At 43.5% G+C, this 18,557-nt stretch overlaps 1 protein-coding gene across 3 annotated transcripts in view; it reads right to left on the bottom strand.

Moving 5' to 3' along the window:
- The window catches only part of Fut10 (fucosyltransferase 10), a 77,517-nt gene that overhangs the window by 53,067 nt on the left and 5,893 nt on the right, over positions 1–18,557 (bottom strand). For all 3 annotated transcript variants that reach the window (XM_052751956.1, XM_052751958.1, XM_052751957.1), the window contains exons 2-3: positions 14,550–14,885; positions 9,401–9,695 (exon numbers count right to left, since the gene is read on the bottom strand). In XM_052751956.1, the coding sequence (XP_052607916.1) occupies positions 9,401–9,695; positions 14,550–14,630 (376 nt within the window). In that variant the 5' untranslated portion in view covers positions 14,631–14,885. The remainder of the gene's footprint in view (positions 1–9,400; positions 9,696–14,549; positions 14,886–18,557) is intronic.

The following is an 18,557-nucleotide window of genomic DNA, read 5'->3' as shown; positions in this document are numbered from 1 at the left end:
CGCCAGACCAGAGTGCTTGCTCAGAAGGAAGCTGGAAACTCCTGGCTGATCAACCCTTATAATGAATGCTATCTATGTCCTTGTATCACACGATTGTGATTTTCTTTTTTCTTTTTGTTTTCTGAGGCAAGGTTTCTCTATATAGCAGTCCTAGCTGTCCTGGAACTCGCTCTGTAGACCAAGCCTGGCTTGGAACTCACAGAGATCTCCCTGCTTCTGCCTCCCGAGTGCTGGGATTAAAGGTGTACACCACCACCGCCCAGCTATTGTGACTTTACTAGGCAGGTTAAACGTCAAGTAACATTCACAGAAAGTTTTTCTACGAAAGGAAAGTTGACATTTCTTAGCTGTGAGAAATATTAAATTCTTTACACGTTAACGCTTTTCCTAAAAGCTATCTTAGAAAGCAAAAAAAAAAAAAAAAAAAAAAAAATCCAGGGAGCTGTTAATTTGTCCATAACTTTTGTTACTGCTTTTGTGCCAAGCTATCTCTGGAGAGGAAATGGCTTTATCGATTACACTTTTTATTTAAGCCAAATTAAATTACAGGTCTTTAACTGTGAAACACCGATTTTCTCAGGCAGTACACAGACATCAGTGTCTTCCCCATCCCCACTCCTTATTGCCCCATATGCCAGAGAGCACTACCCCCTCAAGACTTGCAAGTGACAATTCCTATTTTCTTCAGACATATCACACAGATAAGCAAGGGTTCCTTCCCACCATAATTCTTAGGAAAACAACCGGGTATTTGGGCTGCAGATACAGAGCTTAATTGAGATCAGAGGATCATACTGAAAAAAATAATTAGTTTACAGACTAGATATTAACAGCTCAGCTGCCTTTTCCAACTCAAGTCCCAGCAGGTTGTGATTCTCATGTTAGCCTTTGAGGACCCTGTTCTAGTCTGATTTCTGCTGCTGTGATTAAACACACACACACACACACACACACACACACACACACACACTGAACAAAAGCAGCTTAGGGGAGAAAAGAGTTTGTTTTGGCTTACAAATTCTAAGCCCATTGTTGAGGGAAGTCAGAGTCTGAACTCATCAAGCAGAAGCCTGAAGCAGAAGCTATGGATAAATGCTGCTGGCTGGCTACTGGCTAGTTTTGTTGTATGAACCAGGACCACCTGCCCAGGGAATGGTGCTGCCCCCAGTGGGCTAGGCACTCCTACATCAATTAGGAGCCTACCACCAAGATAATCCCCCTCAGACACACCTAAAGGCCAATCTGATCTGGGCAATCTCTCAACTGAGATACCCTTCTTGGGTGACTCTAGGCTATATCGTGTTGATAGTTAACTAGGTCAGATCCTCACCGGGAAATCTGACCAATCCAAGAGAAAATTCTGTGTAATGGCGACATCGGGCAATTTTAAGTTCACTGCAAGCTGGGCTGTAACTGTAATGTGGGGTTACGCTCATATAAATTCTGATAATAACCTAACTAAAATACTTATATTCCTTCGTAAGAAGTTGATGGATAAGGCCTAAAACAAAAACTGCAAAATATAAGTGACAATACAAGCATGTTCCTTGGAAAACAGCTAAAGAGCTAAACATAATTGCTTCTACAGACTGGGAAATAAGGATATTTTCTTCTGTCCTTGGAAATAAGCCTTATACCCAGATGTATACTCAACTATGTACATGAATAAATGTGAGAAAATATAATTTAAATAAAATAATTTTTAGTCACAGGTTCTGAATAACTCTTAGGGTAAGATGGCCAGGCACAGCCTGGGTAAGTAACCTCACATTCCAAGATCATACGAAGAGAAAATTACCCATATTTCCCATTTCTCGGCCAACGACATTTTATGAGCATGGATGTTCTGTCTGCATATATGTCTATGCACCACGTGTGTGCCTGGTTTCCACAGAGGACAGAAGGTATCTGATGCCCTGGGACTGCAGTTACAGACAGTTGTGTGTTAACATGTAGGTGCTGGGGGAATTGAACCTGTGTCCTCTGGAAGAGCGGGCAGTATTTTTTAGCCACTGAGCCATCTCTCCAGCCTCTAGGACAACAATACATGAAGATCAAGTTGGTGTCACTTATTCAATCATTCATTTAACAATGCTGCTTGAAGTTTTCCAGGCCCTGTTGTAAGTGAGGCTACCACAGAGAACCAAAGTTCCGCCTCTTGCCAAGATGAGTAACCAGTCACCAGGTGAGTAAGAGAACTTCAGGAGGTATTTGTAATTAGGAAACAAAAGATAAAGCAGAGCAAGGTTTTACACCAGGAGAGGTGGTGTGGAAGAAGGCTACCAGTCTAGAAAGATGAGGGAAAAGGTCTCTATGGGAAATGTCACCTAGGCAGAAATCTGTCTAGCAGGGAAGAGAATGCTGGGAAGCATTGCCAAGGCAGTGGAATGGCATGTCAAAGGTCCTGTCCCTGGAAACCCTTTGCTCTGAGAGAGAGAGCAGAGCAGTGGAGAGGGGCCAAGCACAGAAGGACAAGGGCAAGAGTGAACCTCAAGAAGTGAGCACAAGCGGGACAGGCAGAGCCGCGCAGCCAAGTGTAAGGACTGGGGAGGTGAAAGATTGGTTCCATTAACTCTTAATCATGCAAAGCTGTGTATGTCTGTGAAGGGAAATGCAGACACCTATGAAGCCAGAGGTATTAGATCCCCTGGAGCTGGAATAACAGATGGTTGTGACACACCCAACATGGGTCCTGGGAACAGAACTCAGGTTTTCTTCAATAACAGCAAGTGATCTTAACCCCTGAACCATCATCTCTCAGCCCTTCTCTTTTCTTTTTAATATTTGTTGGTTTTTATATTTTTATATGTGGGTGTGTGCCTGCATTTAAATCTCTGCACCATGTACATACCTGGTGCCCACAAAGACCAGAAGAATGGGCTTGGTCCCCTAGAACTGGAGTTCAGATCACTGTGAGCCTCCATGCAGGGGCTTGGCATCAAACCCAGGTCCTCTGCAAGAACAGCAGTGTTCTTAACTACTAAGCCATCTCTCCAGTTCCAAGACTTGAGATTTTAAGGAGATGTTAGTCACTGAAAAATCTCAACAGAGCTCCATGACTGGACTTCCATACATAAAACACCACACAGCTAATCGTTTGAATAGAACCAGAAAGTCTGTTTAAAATAAGGGAGTGGGTTACAGCATACAAAGTCTTCATCTGGTTATAGTCTTATTTTCTATATTTTATTTTATTACTAACAAACTTTCCAATTAAGCCCATTTTTTGCCACCTCCATAGTAAGTCTTGATAAATTTGGCATGCTGTTAGCAATTACCGATTATCTGCCTTCAATACACAGAGCAGCAGAAATGTCTACCCCTGAGGATGCTGAAACCAAATGCAATTCAAACAGCCAGGGGCAGCAGCCTATATTACATCAATGGTGATACAGTGAAGGTAAAACGCACCAGTTTACTTCGGTGCATCTGATACAAAGGGGGTCTGGTAAATGGCCTCTCACCTAACACATATATAATTGAACATTAGAACAAAGCAATAGGGTATCAAGATTGTCAAGTAAGTGTGAGACAGAATCTCCCACCTGCCTTCTCTCAGAGGGACTTACAGGGGGAAAGAAGGAGAACCCAACCCAGAGCTCTTGGTTTGCTGCACAATGTCAAGAGCACAGAGACAGGAAAAGTCTCAGAGACTAGGAAGAGTTTCAGTGGAAAGAGCTGTGGGCCAATTCTGAATGTCCAAGTTCAATGGTGCTTCCCAGAGGGCTTCAAGACATGCTAGACTGCATACATGCCTAGGCAACTCAAGGAACTGTATGCCAGGTCCCAACTCCCTCAGCCCATCTCCTCTGGACACTGAAGGTGGTGGAGGACCCCAGCGGAATGCTGCACTGTGATCTACAGCACAATAAACATGGGTGGGGTAAGAGTGGCTGATTATATAACTTCTCAGGTGTGAAGTCTTGGCTTCTCCCAATAAAGCCCTGAAAAGACACCGACCTCCAAAAAAAGGGGCTGGAAGTGTAGGATACTGGGAAAGGGGAATTGGCGTGCATAGCTTCTCAGAACAGAGACAGAGCTTTCTGGAAGGGAAACTACATAAAGCTAGATGTTCAGCAGGAAAACTTTACCTACCAGGGAAATGCCCCAGAACACAAGAAGTATACGTTCATCATCGGCCAGGTCTATCCAAGGACACCAGCTCTTGTCCCCTGGCAGGTACAAAGGATATGAAGTCATCCAGTCAACTAAGACCTTAATCCTCTCTTTCCTCACTGCCTCCATCTCTGACTGGCACAAAAAAAAAGCATAGAGTGAGGGACAGAAAAGAGCAATAAAGATGGGGTTCAGAGGAGAAAGTCCATGGCAGACTTCAACACGAAAGTGGTCCAGGAAAAAGATACAGCACAGGCATACCCAAACTTTGGGACTACATGGGACCAACTTCATGCCTAACAAGTTTGAATAAAGTGATCATAACTTTGCCTTTATTAGAGTAATCTGCCAGAGTTTTTATGGAAGGGGGCGTGGATAAAAACTAACCCCCTCTGTCAGGTTCTAATGAGACGGCAACAAGGAAAACTTAGAATTCTAATCTGCTGGTGTTATTCACACACCATGCCTGTTTATCATTCGGGTCATGAATGGAAGAATAAATGAACAAAGGAAATACCCAACAAGCAACAATGAACAAAATCCTAAACAATAAACAAAAACAATAACAAAATAAATAAAAACAATAAACAAGTCTGTCTGCATGAAACCCAGATAGGAAGAAGATTCATAGTGACAATCCCTGTTTAGAATTCAGGAGACCCCGAGTGTGTTTGTCAGAATTCCATGTGTGACAAGTATCTGTGATAAGATCAGCTCATTAGGAAGAAAGATGTACTGTGGCTTGTGGTGTCAGGGGTTTCAGTCCATGGTGACTTTAGCCTTGGATGAGAAGGACATCACTGCAAGGAGTGTGTCCTAGAGAAAAACCGCTCACCCATTGGCAGCTGGGAAGTAACAACGAAGTGTCACGGGCTGAGTTCCAACACCCTCCTCAGGGGGATATCCCCAATGACCCAGCTTCTTTCTATTAGGTTCCACCTCCGAAGCCTCTGTCACCTCCGTGTGGGGATGAACTGGGAATCACACCACCGGGAGACATTAGATCCAAGTCATAGCACTGGGTCTGACATGCTGTTTCTGAGCTCTGCTGCAGTGTGGAAAACATGAACTGGAAGAGCAGGGTGTTCTAACGGGACGCTCAGGGTGGGTACGAACTCGGGCATTAGCCATCCCACACTAAAAACCACTTATCTCACCCCTCAAGTAGAGTCATGCTTAGACAAACACGTGGTGTTGTGGTCACTTGAAATGAATATAGGAGGGTGTCTCTTCAGTCCCTGGCACAGAGCAAGCAATGATTAATGGCAGTGATTGGGATCCCAGTATTGTTAGGGATAGAAGCTAATCAGGCTCTCGCATTTTCCCTTACAAGCAGTGTACCGCTGCCAAGCTCACTAAGAACATAATGATTCAAGCTGCCTGTCTAGCAAAGCGGATGGTAGAGAGTGGATACCCTCTCAGTGAACATCATGGTCCTGTTACTGTGAAGAAACACCAATAAACCAGCTTTTACTGTAAGCACGAATCTCCTATCTAGATCAGCATCATTTGGTTCCGCAGGTCTCAAGGATTCCTTGGGAATCGGGAAAAGCGACTAGACACTGATACCAGTTCTGCCAGAAGACTGACCATGGAGAAGCCCTGCCTGAGCAGCTGGATTCCGCGACCCACCTCCCTCTCTTTTTAATTGCCCATGGTCACAGCCAGACCCTGAGCATGGACCGCTAAGTGTCCTCTGGAACAAAGACGACACCTACAAGCCTTGCCGCCCTCTGTCCTCACTGACTTTCATTACATCTCTCTGAAAACCCAGAGTCCACAGATTGTATCCACAGGACACTTTCAATCACTCAGGACAAGTACCAGCTGCGTCAGTCACTTGTCACCACAAGGTGGATTTATCTCCATTGCTCGTGGTTATTTCAGGACTCGGTGCACTCTCCCTTTTTATATCTATAACCTCTCTTCCAATTGCTTCCTCACAGTTTGTGATCATTAAGAGATCTCCCTAGGGGGCTGGAGAGATGGCTCAGAGGTTAGGAACACTGGTTGTTCTCCCAGAGGACCTGGGTTCAGTTCCCAGTACCCACACGGCAGCTAACAACTGTCTGTAACTCCAGATCCAAGAGATCTGACACCTTCACACCAGTGTACATAAAATAAAGTTAAATAAATTATTTTGAGAGACAGAGAGAGAGAAAGAGAGAGAGAGAGATCTCCCTAGGCCAGATGGCAGTAGCACATGCCTTTAATCCCAGCACTCGGGAGGCAGAGGCAGGCGGATCTCTGTGAGTTCCAGGCCAGCCTGGTTTATAGAGTGAGTTCCAGGACAGGCTCCAAAGCTACACAGAGAAACCCTGTCTCGAAAAAACAAAAATAAAGAAAGAAAGAATAACATCAGATCTATGTTACATCACACCTCCAGTGCAATCTGCAATTAGATGATGTTCAGAACAAGCACTCAGTGCTGTTCTGGCTTTTGATCTACTCTCGGGATAACAAGGCTGCAGCCTGGCCCTGAGGAGCCAGACCTCACTCTGATCCACACTCACATGTAGCGGAGAAGCAATCAGCCAGATCTGAATTTTTAAATACAGGTTGAGCATCCTCAATCCAAAAATCCCAGCTCCAAATACACTCCCAAGTCCAAGCTTTTTGACTTCCAACAACATGTTACAAGTGGAAAAAATCTCCTATCTGATCTTGTGTGACCGTCAAAATTCAGACACACTGAAAATACCATGTAAAATCATCTTCAGATGGTGTGCGTAAAAAATCTGAGACATGAGTAAACAGAATCCTACCCCAAAGATATGGAATTGCATGTGCACGTGTGGCGTGTGTGCGTGCGTGTGTGTGTGTGTGTGTGTGTGTGTATGTGTGTGTGTGTTTCCAATCTGAAAAGAAAAACTAAAAAACCTGAAACAGTTCCGGTCCAAGGACTTCAGTTAAAAGATACTCAACCTGTATTGTGGATTTCTCCAGGTTTTTAAGTGCCTAGAATTTTAGTGAACGCTTACTTACACTAGGACACTCACACCCACTTCTCTGTGGCCCTGACTCTGTGGGACATACAAACCCCCTGACTCTACTTGAAAGAACACTGAAAATGGCTCAATTCTGTCTTTCCAGTACCACCATTAGACACTCACACACCACACACACACACACACACACACACACACGTGCTCACACATACTCCCACATATATACATGTGCACACACATGCAAACATATACACTCACAAGTGTACACATTCGTACACACACACACTCAAAGACACACGCCTAGCCACATCCATACTCATTCTCAAACAGTTTTCCTTTCCCTGACATCTTAACTCATCTGAGTAGCTTTGCCTCTCTCCTCCCCTTCCTCCCTCCCTTCTTCTCCGTCTCCCTCTGAGTAGTTTTGTGTGTGTGTGTGTGTGTGTGTGTGTGTGTGTGTGTGTGTGTGTGTCTGCAGTGTGCATGCACACGTGATTATGGAAGCCAGAGGACAGCAACAGCTATCCTTCTCCAGGCACCATCCACCTTAGGTTTTTTGAGACAGGTCTTTCACTGGCCTGGAGTTCACAAGTGGGCTAGTCCAGTGATCCCCTTGGAGAGTCCGAACTCTACCTTCCCAGCACTGGATTAACAAGTGCACACCATATGTCTGGCTGTTTTATATGGCTCTGGGGATTGAATGCAGGTCCCCATGTGTGGTGGTTAGAATGAAAACGATCCTCACAGGCTCTGTGTTTGAATGCTTAGTCCCAAATCAGTTGAACTGTTTGGGAAGGATTAGGAGGTGTGGCCTTGTTGGAGAGGTATGTCAATGGGGGTGGGCTTTGAGGTTTCAAAAGCCCTCACCATTCCAGATGGCTTCCTTCTTTCTCCCTATCTCCAACTTTTAGATAAGATGTAAGCTCTCAGCTACTGCTCCTATGAAATGCCTTCCTGTCTACTGAATACTCCCCTCCATGGTGGTCACAGACTCTACTACCCTCTGGAATTGTGAGCTTTCTTTTATAAGCTGCCTTTGTCATCATGTCTCCTCACAGTGATAGAAAAGTAAATAAGACACTATGTTTACATACCCATCACCTTAATGACTTAGCTCCCTCCTCAACCATTTTTTTTATTTTGATTAATCTAACATCAAAGAAATAAACATCATGCTTCTTTATGTCCAATTAGACATCCGTCATTATCATCAAAATTTCGTGCCTTCATCACAAATGGATATTTGAACTGATGTCAGCAATGCCAAATTCTAAGTATCAGATTCAGTAAAGCACTACACTTACCTGTGAAACACTGAACAGCCCATCCAACTAAGCCTATGTTGGTGTCTAGGTTGCTGTTCTATTACTATGAAGAGACACCATGACCAAGGTGTTGTAGAATATTATTTTAAGATAAGTTACATTTGTTTATGCTGTGCAACATTTGTTTAATGATGCAAAGATGTGTTGCACTCTTTTATATTACATTTGTTTAACTCTGTGAAGCTGTGTTACTGTGCCCATCTAACACACCTGATGGTCTAATAAAGAGCTGAATGGCCAATAGCAAGGCAGGAGAAAGGATAGGTGGGGCTGGCAGGCAGAAAGAATATAGAGAAAAAGAAATCTGTGGAGGGAAAGACTGAGGAGTGAGAAAAGAAAAGACACCCAGCCATACAGTCAGACACAGAATAAGAAAGAAAGAAAAAATATACAGAAATAGAGAAAGGTAAAAGCGCAGTAGCAAAAAGTAGTCAGGACAAGCTAAGGCTGGGCCTTTATAATTAAGAATAAGCCTCCGTGTGTAAAGATCAAAAACAACCAACTACACCAAGGCAGCTTGTAAAAGATAGGATTTGACTGGGAGATTGCTTACAGTTTCAGCAGGTTAGTCATGATCATCACTGTGGGAAGCACAGTGGCAGACAGGCAGGTAGACAGAGTGCAAGAGCAGTAGCTAAGACCTTACATCTGCAGGCGGCAGGCAGAGACAAAGCAGACTGGGCCCGGCGAGGGTTTTTGAAACCTCAAAGCCCACCCCCAATGGCACACCTCCTCTAACAAGGTCGCACCTCTCCTAAATAGTCCACCAACTGGGACCTACTCATTCAAACATATGAGCCTTTGGGGGCCATCCTCATTCACACCAGCATAGTTGACCAGGATTGTCTGACATTTGCTAAATGCTTCAGGCCTTCCACACAGCCAACACTGAAGAAATCGGGTGCTCTAAGACTTGTTCCAGGAGAGCTCTGCCCTCTCAGGAGATGAGCAGTAACCCAGCTCTGAACAAGACATTAAGAGTTGAAAGGAGGAAGGAAAAACCCAACTCACCATAGAAGAGGAAGGCCTTGGTCATAGGATGATGCTGGAAGGTCCGGTTGATGGTGAAGAAGCAAGCATCTGGCCCACACTGGCCGAGCCTGCCAGTCTCTCCAGTCAGTGGGGACCACCACAGCACAATGGGGTAGCTCCCCACATCCATCGTGTTCTTCACATCCGAGGCTAGTGCTGCCTTTTCAGGAAAGGGATTGAGATGTTTAGGCTCCTCTTCCACTTCTTTATGTCCATCTTGCAAATTGGAATTTTTAAACTTCTTCCTTTCAAATTTTCCAAGCTCAACCACTACCTGAAAGTGAAGACAACCATTATCAGAATCTGATTCTCCCATGTCATTCGGCACAGCTCCCACTGTCTTGATGTTTTAGCTTCCTGTCGGTTTTCTGTAACAACATACCAAAACTCCTCTAAAATAACACACTTATTATAACCATACAGTTCGGGATGGTTGGAGCTAGACATGGGCTTACAGTCTAATTATCAAAAGGCCAGCATGTCTACATTCTTCTATAGACCTTGAGGGACAGTCCAACCTCTTGCTTTTTCTATCTTTTAGGAATCGTTCACAATGTTTATTTGGCTCATAACCCAAATTTCAATCTTTAGATCTATCAACACCACTTCCCTCACTCCTAACACTGCCCCTTTCCATGAAAACACCCAGGAAATGTTCTCTGCTGCTGTGGGATAATGCTCTTGTACACTGTAAAGATTTGTCACTCAAATTGGTTTAATAAAATGCTGATTGGCCAGTAGCCAGGCAGGAAGTATAGTTAGGGCAACCAGATTAGAATTCTGAGAAGAAGAAGGGCTGAGTCAGGAGTCCCCAGCCAGATGCAGAGGAAGCAAGATGAGAATGCTGCACTGAAAAAAGGTACAAAGACACATGGCTAAACATAGATAAGAATTGTGGGTAATTTAAGTATAAGAGCCAGTTTAGAAATAAGCCTGATCTACCGGCCAAGCATTTATAAATAATACTAAGCCTCCGAGTCAATTATTTAAGAAGCGGCTGCTGGGTACTTGGGAACAGGCAGGCAGGAGAGAAACTTCTGCCTACACTCTGCTTTTAATGACTTCTGTGGATAATTCAGGATAATCTCCCGTCTTGTTCCACTGGGTACTGCTATAACAGAAGACCTGAGGTTGATAATCTCTAAAGAATAAAGATTTGTTTCTCATAGTTCTGGAGACTGTGTTGTCTGACATCGAGGAACCCAACAGAAGGAAAGGGACAGGAAGGGTTGCGGTGTAGCTTAGTGCTAGTATACTTGCCCACTACACTCAAAGCTGAGGGCTTCATCCCAACACATGCCTTCCACCAAAGAGATTATTTTTAGAGCCAGAGTAGTGATATATACATGCGATCCTAGCACTTAAGAGACTGAGGCAGTAAGATACCAAGTTCAGGGTCAACATGGGATACATAGTGAGACCTTGTCCCAAAAAAAGGAAAGAGAGAGAGAATCAAATTCATCTTTTTATCAGCAACCCACTCCTAAGATAGCCCAGTTCCATTATAATGGCGTTAAGTCCTCCACAAGAGGACACACACCCAGCAGCCAAGGGCAGCTCCTTGTTAATGGGCTTGCTATGCCTAGTGTGAGAAAAGGGCCACTGACCACCATACATCACCTGGAGTCCATAACTCCTTAGGGAAAGAGTAAAACTTTGACTAGAGTCTCAATGTGCCCATGCCAACTAAGATGTTAAGACCTTCTCTATGAAAGCCAAGTGCTATTCCAAAAGAGTAAAAAAAAAAAAAAATACATTAGCTTTAAGCAACTGAAACCAAGTCAGTCCTGCCAAGAGCTTCCTCAGCATTTTTATAATGTGATAATGTGGCTCTTCCCCAAAAGCTTGATGGAAGCACGTTAATTTACAGCGCAGACCCTCTCTTCATTTGACCTTCCTTCTTACTAACGTACAACCAATAACTTAAGAAAAAGAAGAAAGAAAAGGCTGTCAAAACTCCATGAGATAAAACTTCACTACAAAATTTGTTCCGTGTGTCTCACCCATGTCTCCTGCGTGAAGTGTAAGTTCATTTATAAATAACAGAAGCAGTTTTAAGGAGAGCTGTTTCTGCAAAGCAGCTCTTAATGTGTATTCATCCCTAGATGTCATCGTCAGGTTGTAGGAAATATGAGAGATAGAAGGACATGAAGCAAAACCTTAAGGATAAGATCAGCCAAATCCACAATGCAAAGGACAAATAAACCAGTTTCTTCAACCAATCCAAGACACAGAATAAAATGTGGAAAAAAAGAAACTTCCCCAACACATAAATAAATAAACAAACAAATACACAAATAATAGATAAGATACAAATGCAAAACTTGAGATTCACCAGCCAAACGCAGTGTGTAGAAATGTGTTTACTGCAGATTCAGAATCCCATTATAAAAGGGCTTTTCTCTGGGAGAAATCTAGCACACCTGCTAGAGGGTACTGAGAAACAACTGCTCACTACCGTAGGTGAGATAGCAGTTATGTGGTTATGTTTTTTTAAGTCTCTGGGCTGGAGAAATGACTCAGTGACTAAGTGCACGTACTGTACTGCTCTTCTAAAGACCTGAGTTTGGTTCCCAGCACCCACATTAGGCAGCTCAAAACTGCCTGTAACTATAGCTCTGTAGAATCTGAAGTCTGCTTTTAATCTGTGCAGGCACCCACACATATGTGGCATACTTGCACACACATGCACACATGTGCATGTACACACACAAAAAGGAAGGAAGGAAGGGAGGGAGGGAGGGAGGGAGGGAGAGAGAGAGAAAAGGAAAGAAAGAAAGAAAGCAAGCAAGCATTTGAAGTCTTTCTGGTTAGTATAGAGAGCACACCCACAATTCCAGCATTCTGGACAAAGGACTCTAGCACAGGAGGATAGTGAGTTTGAAGTTAGCATGGGCAGGAGAGACAGGGACAGGGACAGAGACAAATGAACCCAGTCTCAAAAAGGAAAATGATCCCTACTTGTTAGAAAAACATACTAATGTACAGCCAAGTGAAGTGCTGCAAGGATTTGTTTTAAAATATCCCACATATATTCATGAATTATTTTTGCAAGTAGGTAATTAAAATTCAAAAATAAAAATACATATACACTTAGTGAATTTTCTGACAAAATATAATGAAATGTGGGTTTAGAATGATGTCTAAAAATCAATGGTTGCCTCCAAGATTGTTTGAGCTTTACTGGGGGATTGGTATTTACATTGTCATATTTAGACTATCATTTGTATTAGTTACTTTTCTCATTGCTGTGACCAGATAGTCAACAAGGAGCGAGCTAAGGGAGGAGTGGTCACCTTCGGAACACAGATCAGGGGACATAGTACATTAATTCAGGGAAGGCAGAAAGGCAGGTTCCAGGTGGTGGGGATGTATGACCAGGACTCTTCACCTCACATCTCGTCGGAGCAGGAGGCAGAGGAAGATTGCTCATTTAGTTCTCTCCTTCTTTCCCTTTTATTTAGTCTGGGCCCTCTCAGCCCATGGGACAGTGCCACACACCTCCAGGTCAGCCTTCCCTTCTCTAATAAACATCTCTGGAAAAATCCCTCAGAGACAGACTCAGAGGTATATCTCCTAGGTGATTCTAAATCCAGTCAAGTGAACAATAAAGATTAGCCCTCATACCATTGATGTTAAAATGTGCGTTATAAAATGTGACATGGGCTGAACTGTATCCTCAGAAACACGTGTCTGTATTTGGCAGTATAGCCACAAAGGAAATAAATTCAAGTATGATCTTAGGGCCTTAACCCAACATAACTGAGATTACTATAAAAGGGGAAAGTTGGGCACAGAGGTAAGGCCATATAAAGACAGAGGGAGAAGAAAACAGGGAAGCAGGTCTCAGAAGAAACAACCCAGCCAACACCTTGGTCCTGGGACAACCCAAGCTATATTTCCAATAAAGTAAATTTTGTCTTGTCTAAGCTTCTGGGTATAAGGTACTCCTTAATGACAACTCCGGCTGAGTACCAGGATCCACAATTAATTTACCTTTCCTTAACTTTACTTATGTGTCTACCCTCTGAACTAGTAAAAACAGAATGATTCAGAATATAAGCATTTTATTTTTCATTAATAGTGTTTTATAACGTTTTATTAATTTGAAATGTTAAATATTGATGTACCCGGTGTGACAGTGAAAAACAGGAGGACACAGTCCCAACACCACCAGTGACAAAACCGAAGCTGAGCCAGAAGGGGGCTCGCCGGCAGCATGCACATCACTTCCCATGCTCAGAAAACAAAAACGACATGTCCACCAAAACCACCTAATTTATTATGACATCTAAAAGAAAGCTCCAAAGTCACACAGAGAAGCCCTGTCTCAAAAAAAAAAAAAAAAGGAAGGAAGAAAGAAAAGAAAAGAAAAAGGAGAAAAAGAAAATGTTCTCCCAAATGGGCATGGTGGCTCCTTCCTTTAATCCCAACACTTAGGAATCAGAAGCAGAAGTATCTTGAGTTCCAAGCCACACTGGTGTACACACACACACACACACACACACACACACACACACACACACACACACACACACGGGGGGCGGGGGAGGAAAAAGAAAAAATAGAATTAGGGTGTTCTCCTTTGTAATGTGTACATGGGCTCACGATTGCTGTGGGATGTTCTGTATGGCAAATGTGTTGCTGATTAGTCAATAAATAAAACACTGATTGGCCATTGGCTAGGCAGGAAGTGTAGGCGGGACAAGGAGGAGAATAAAGCTGGGAAGTGGAAGGCTGAGTCAGAGAGACACTGCCAGCTGCCATGATGAGAAACAGCATGTGAAGATGCCGGTAAGCCACGAGCCATGTGGCAAAGTATAGATTTATAGAAATGGATTAATTTAAGCTGTAAGAACAGTTAGCAAGAAGCCTGGTACAGCCATACAGTTTGTAAGCAATATAAGTCTCTGTGTTTACTTGGTTGGGTCTGAGTGGCTGTGGGACTGGCGGTTGAGAGAGATTTGTCCTGACTGTGGGCCAGGCAGGAAAACTCTAGCTACACACGATGCTGAAAAGTTAAGCAAACATCAATTACTCAGGGCTTTCTGAGGAAAAGGAACTGGGCAGGAAGGAGATGCTAAGTGCCAGCAATGAATCTGCTCTACACAGCCCAGGTTCCCAGTACCTGCAGCGTGACCATCAGAAAGACAGTGGCTGTCATGCACAGGCAAGACGCCAGAAGCTTCCTCCTCTGAATCCGCACCATGCTGCCCTGTCTTGGGTGACTGATAAAGGGCTGGCCTGGCCACCAGGTGTCCTCCAGTCAGCCCACAGCCAGAGACAACTTCACATGGAGGAACCATCTGGGTGCCAATTTCCTGCTGGGAGCTGGTCTCCATGAAGGACTGAGATCCAAGATTTCGAGTGGGCCTGGCTTGATGCTGGGAGGGAACAGCATGCAGTCTTCTTAGGCTATCATCAGAGCAGCTGGAGTCCTCAGACACAGCAGCATCCAAAAACACTGGAAGGAACAAATAATCTTTTAGCCACAGTGCAAAGCTGACAGACATGGGCTTACTGCATAAAAGCACAGAAATCTTAAACTAAAAGGAACCTTTTAGATCATACACCTCATTATACCTAATACTTAATCATACATATACCTAATCATACATATAACTGATACCTCACGCAGAAATAAAGTAACTGAGACCAGAACGGTTACCTAACTTGCTCAAGGCCACACAGCCCCATTAACTCTCATGTCTCCCTAATCTCTCCCTAATTTCTCTGCCATTAGAAGACTGGATTCCAGGGTTACTTAGATGAAGTCACTTCCTAACCAGGTCTCGAAGGAATAAAGAAACAGACCGCACATCCACTTCTGAAAAAGCTAGGGGAAAAAAATAATAAAGGTTCAGGTTTTGGTTAAGGAGGGGACAGTGACTAACTAAAGAAACCAACCAGCTCATGGAGGAATTCTGCTTACTGGGTCATCTACTGAGACTTTTGTGGAAAGCACAACAAAGCAGGAGATAGTGTGGGCAATATGAGTTTCTGGAAGCTTCATTTTCATGTATCTGAACTGGTTGCTGTTTTTGGTGTTTTGGGGACAGGTTCTCATGAAGCCAGGCTGGCCTCAAACTCACTGTTGTGGCCAAAGATAGCCCTGAACTTCTGATCCCTTCCCCACCTTATTCTACCTCCTAAATGCTGGGATTATAGGTGTCCACCAGTATGCCCAGATTGATGGGGTATTAGGAATGAAACACAGGGTCTTGTGTATTTGAGGTGAGCACCATATCAACTGAGCTACCTTAGAAACCTTTTCATAAGAAAAAAGAAAAGAAAAGAAAAAAACAACTCTTAAAAGGCACAGAATGTCACACTGAATGTTTCTTTTTTTCTTTTTCTTTTTGTTTTGTTTTGTTTGTTTTTTGAGACAGGGTTTCTCTGTGTAGTTTTGGTACCTGTCCTGGATCTCACTCTGTAGACCAGGCTGGCCTCCAACTCACAGAGATCCGCCTGGCTCTGCCTCCCAAATGCTGGGATTAAAGGCATGCGCCACAGCCGCATGGCTCTGAATGTTTCTTATTCCTAAAATGCTGCAACTCCGACATCCTGGGCAAACAGTCCTATGGGGGCAAAATTAGAGCAGGCTTGGAGGGCACAATATGTCAAGGGCTGGATTATAAATCTGAGTCACATGTCTCCAGGATGCAGAATTAGAGATTAACTGGGAATATAATGATGGAACAGAGGTTAGGAGAAAGGCCTGTATCTTAACAGCATACTCCTCTCTCATGGCCCTGTTATTTTCACTTTGTTTTATGTGTTTATGTGCTTGTTGTGTCTGTTTGTGAATGTGTGCGTGTGCATGTGCGTGTGTGCGTGTGCGTGTGCGTGTGCGTGTGCGTGTGTGTGTGTGTGTGTGTGTGTGTGTGTGTGCCAACAGAGGCCACAGAAGGCACTGGAGCTAGCATTATAGGAGGGCTGTGGGCCACCCAACGAGGGAGCTCAGAACTGAACTCCAATCCACTGCCAGCACTCTTAACCACTGAGCCATCTCACCAGCCCCTCTGCTGACTGACTTCTAAATTTAGGATATTTTTCTTCCTCAATAGCATATTGATTCTTGGTCTCAGAAATCACCAAAAATACATTTTTTCCTCTTTCATCCATGGAATTCCCAGAATAAAACAGCTAAGTAGAAAGGCTCCAGAATCATCCTTCCAGAGTACAATCTCAACATCCCAGTTGGCTTAACCTTAACCTCTCAATACTTCAACCTCTGAAAGTAGATAATAATGACAACTAATTGGAGTTACTGTGGGCATGATATGAGACTGATAAATTTCCCTATCAAAACATGACACAGAGCACATGTCCAGTACCTATTTACCTTCTTTTACTTAAATAGTATTCACATTTTTTTTAACATTTTTTTAAGATGTATTTATTATGTATACAGTGTTCTGCCTGCATATGTCCTTGCAGGCCAGAAGAGGGCACCAGGTCTAATTGTAGATGGTTGTGAGCCACCATGTGGTTGCTGGGAATTGAACTCAGGACCTCTGGAAGAGCAGTCAGTGCTCTTAACCATCTCTCCAGCCCCTAGTATTCACATTATTAAAACTTTATGGAGAAAGCGAAGTTGAATTCATACAACATGCAGCTGCCTCATCAATTTGAAACTTCGAAAGGAAAGTGGCCAAGGCAAGGACCCACTAACATCTGCTAAGAAAGCCATCAGGAAGAAGGCCATTGCTAGATACACAGCAGGCAAGAGCACATTCAGTCCTTTCCCCCTGCCCACCCCCACCCCACCCCACCCCACCCACCCCGTTCCATGACGTCCCAGCTACCAGCCTCATCTTCAAAAGAAAGCTGAATCTGAAGGAAGCAGGGTGAGTGACTCAAAACTTGAACTTTACCACAGATAAGTGTTCTTACCCAGCATCAGAGAAATGTCTCCTTTGCCAACAGACCATGGGGGGTGGGGGGGGAACAGCTGGGCGGTATCAAAAGCACATGCCTTTGATCCCCGCACTAAGGAGGCAGAAGCAGGCTGATCTCTCCGAGTTCAAAGTCAGCCTGGTTTATAGAGCGAGTTCCAGGACAGCCAGGGCTAAACAGAGAAACTCTGTCTCAAAAAACAAAACAAACAAACAAAAATAACAACAACAACAAACCACCACAACCAATCAAAATGCAGAGCCGTGGAATCTGGTTGGTCCCAACTGTTACATCCACAATGCACTCCTACACCTAAGGCTCAGGGATCTTTGTGGCAGAGGGGACCAAAAGACTGCTAATAGCCAGAAGAACAGGAAGTTAGCCGTGAGATTGTGTCTCTTAGAAATGTAAGAACCTACACCCATAAAGTCTCACCAACATGGCTGTCTAAACATGACCTGAACAAGGACAACATCAATATACATGCTAGCATGGAAGAGGAAATCTCATGGGGCCCCAATCCCAGACAAAGAACTACAGGAGGCAAGCAAGGAATTCTGGGAACAGGAGAACTAGTGTTCCCCATGAAAGGGCCCTCAAATTGGTTATACAATACCAAGTGGTCAATTTGGTATTGACCAAATTTGAGAGAGAGCAAAGGGGTCCATGAGAAGGTTTGGAAGGATGAAAGGGAGGGGGCGAAATTATGTAATTATGTACACAGGTAATTATATTATAATCTCAAAAAAAACTTATTATTTTACAAAATCATAACTTTGGCAAGTACTACAAGTGGAAACCAGTTTAGCACTGAACTTCATGTATTCTTTCTTAGTTTTTAACGTTAATACTATAAAATTCACACTAAATGATGCTAACACAGAGAACAAGCGAGCCTGTGTAGAACAGCTGTCATCCGGTGGGTCCAAGAGAAAGGGACCAAAACGCTCTAAGAACCTCACAAGCACCCTGCAGGATTCTACTCAGTGCATATTAACAGCTATTAACTACATAAAATGTGGACCCAGCACTCTGAATCCCAGTTTCAGGTTCTGACATTCAAACAATATAAATTTGGGGATGCGACTACATATTTCTAATCGTCAGTGTATTTGCTGTAAGTAATAAACTTCATCCTTTTCCTTGCACGACAGAAAGATTATTAAATTTTCATTTTATGTGCAAAAGCAATTTACTGTAGCTATAATTAATATGACCCAGATTAGGCAGTGAAATA

The sequence above is a fragment of the Peromyscus californicus genome, unplaced genomic scaffold (assembly GCF_007827085.1).
Source record: "Peromyscus californicus insignis strain IS unplaced genomic scaffold, ASM782708v3 Scaffold_23__1_contigs__length_62951481, whole genome shotgun sequence".
Classification (NCBI taxonomy): domain Eukaryota; kingdom Metazoa; phylum Chordata; class Mammalia; order Rodentia; family Cricetidae; genus Peromyscus; species Peromyscus californicus.
This window is presented reverse-complemented; position numbering and strand designations above follow the sequence as displayed.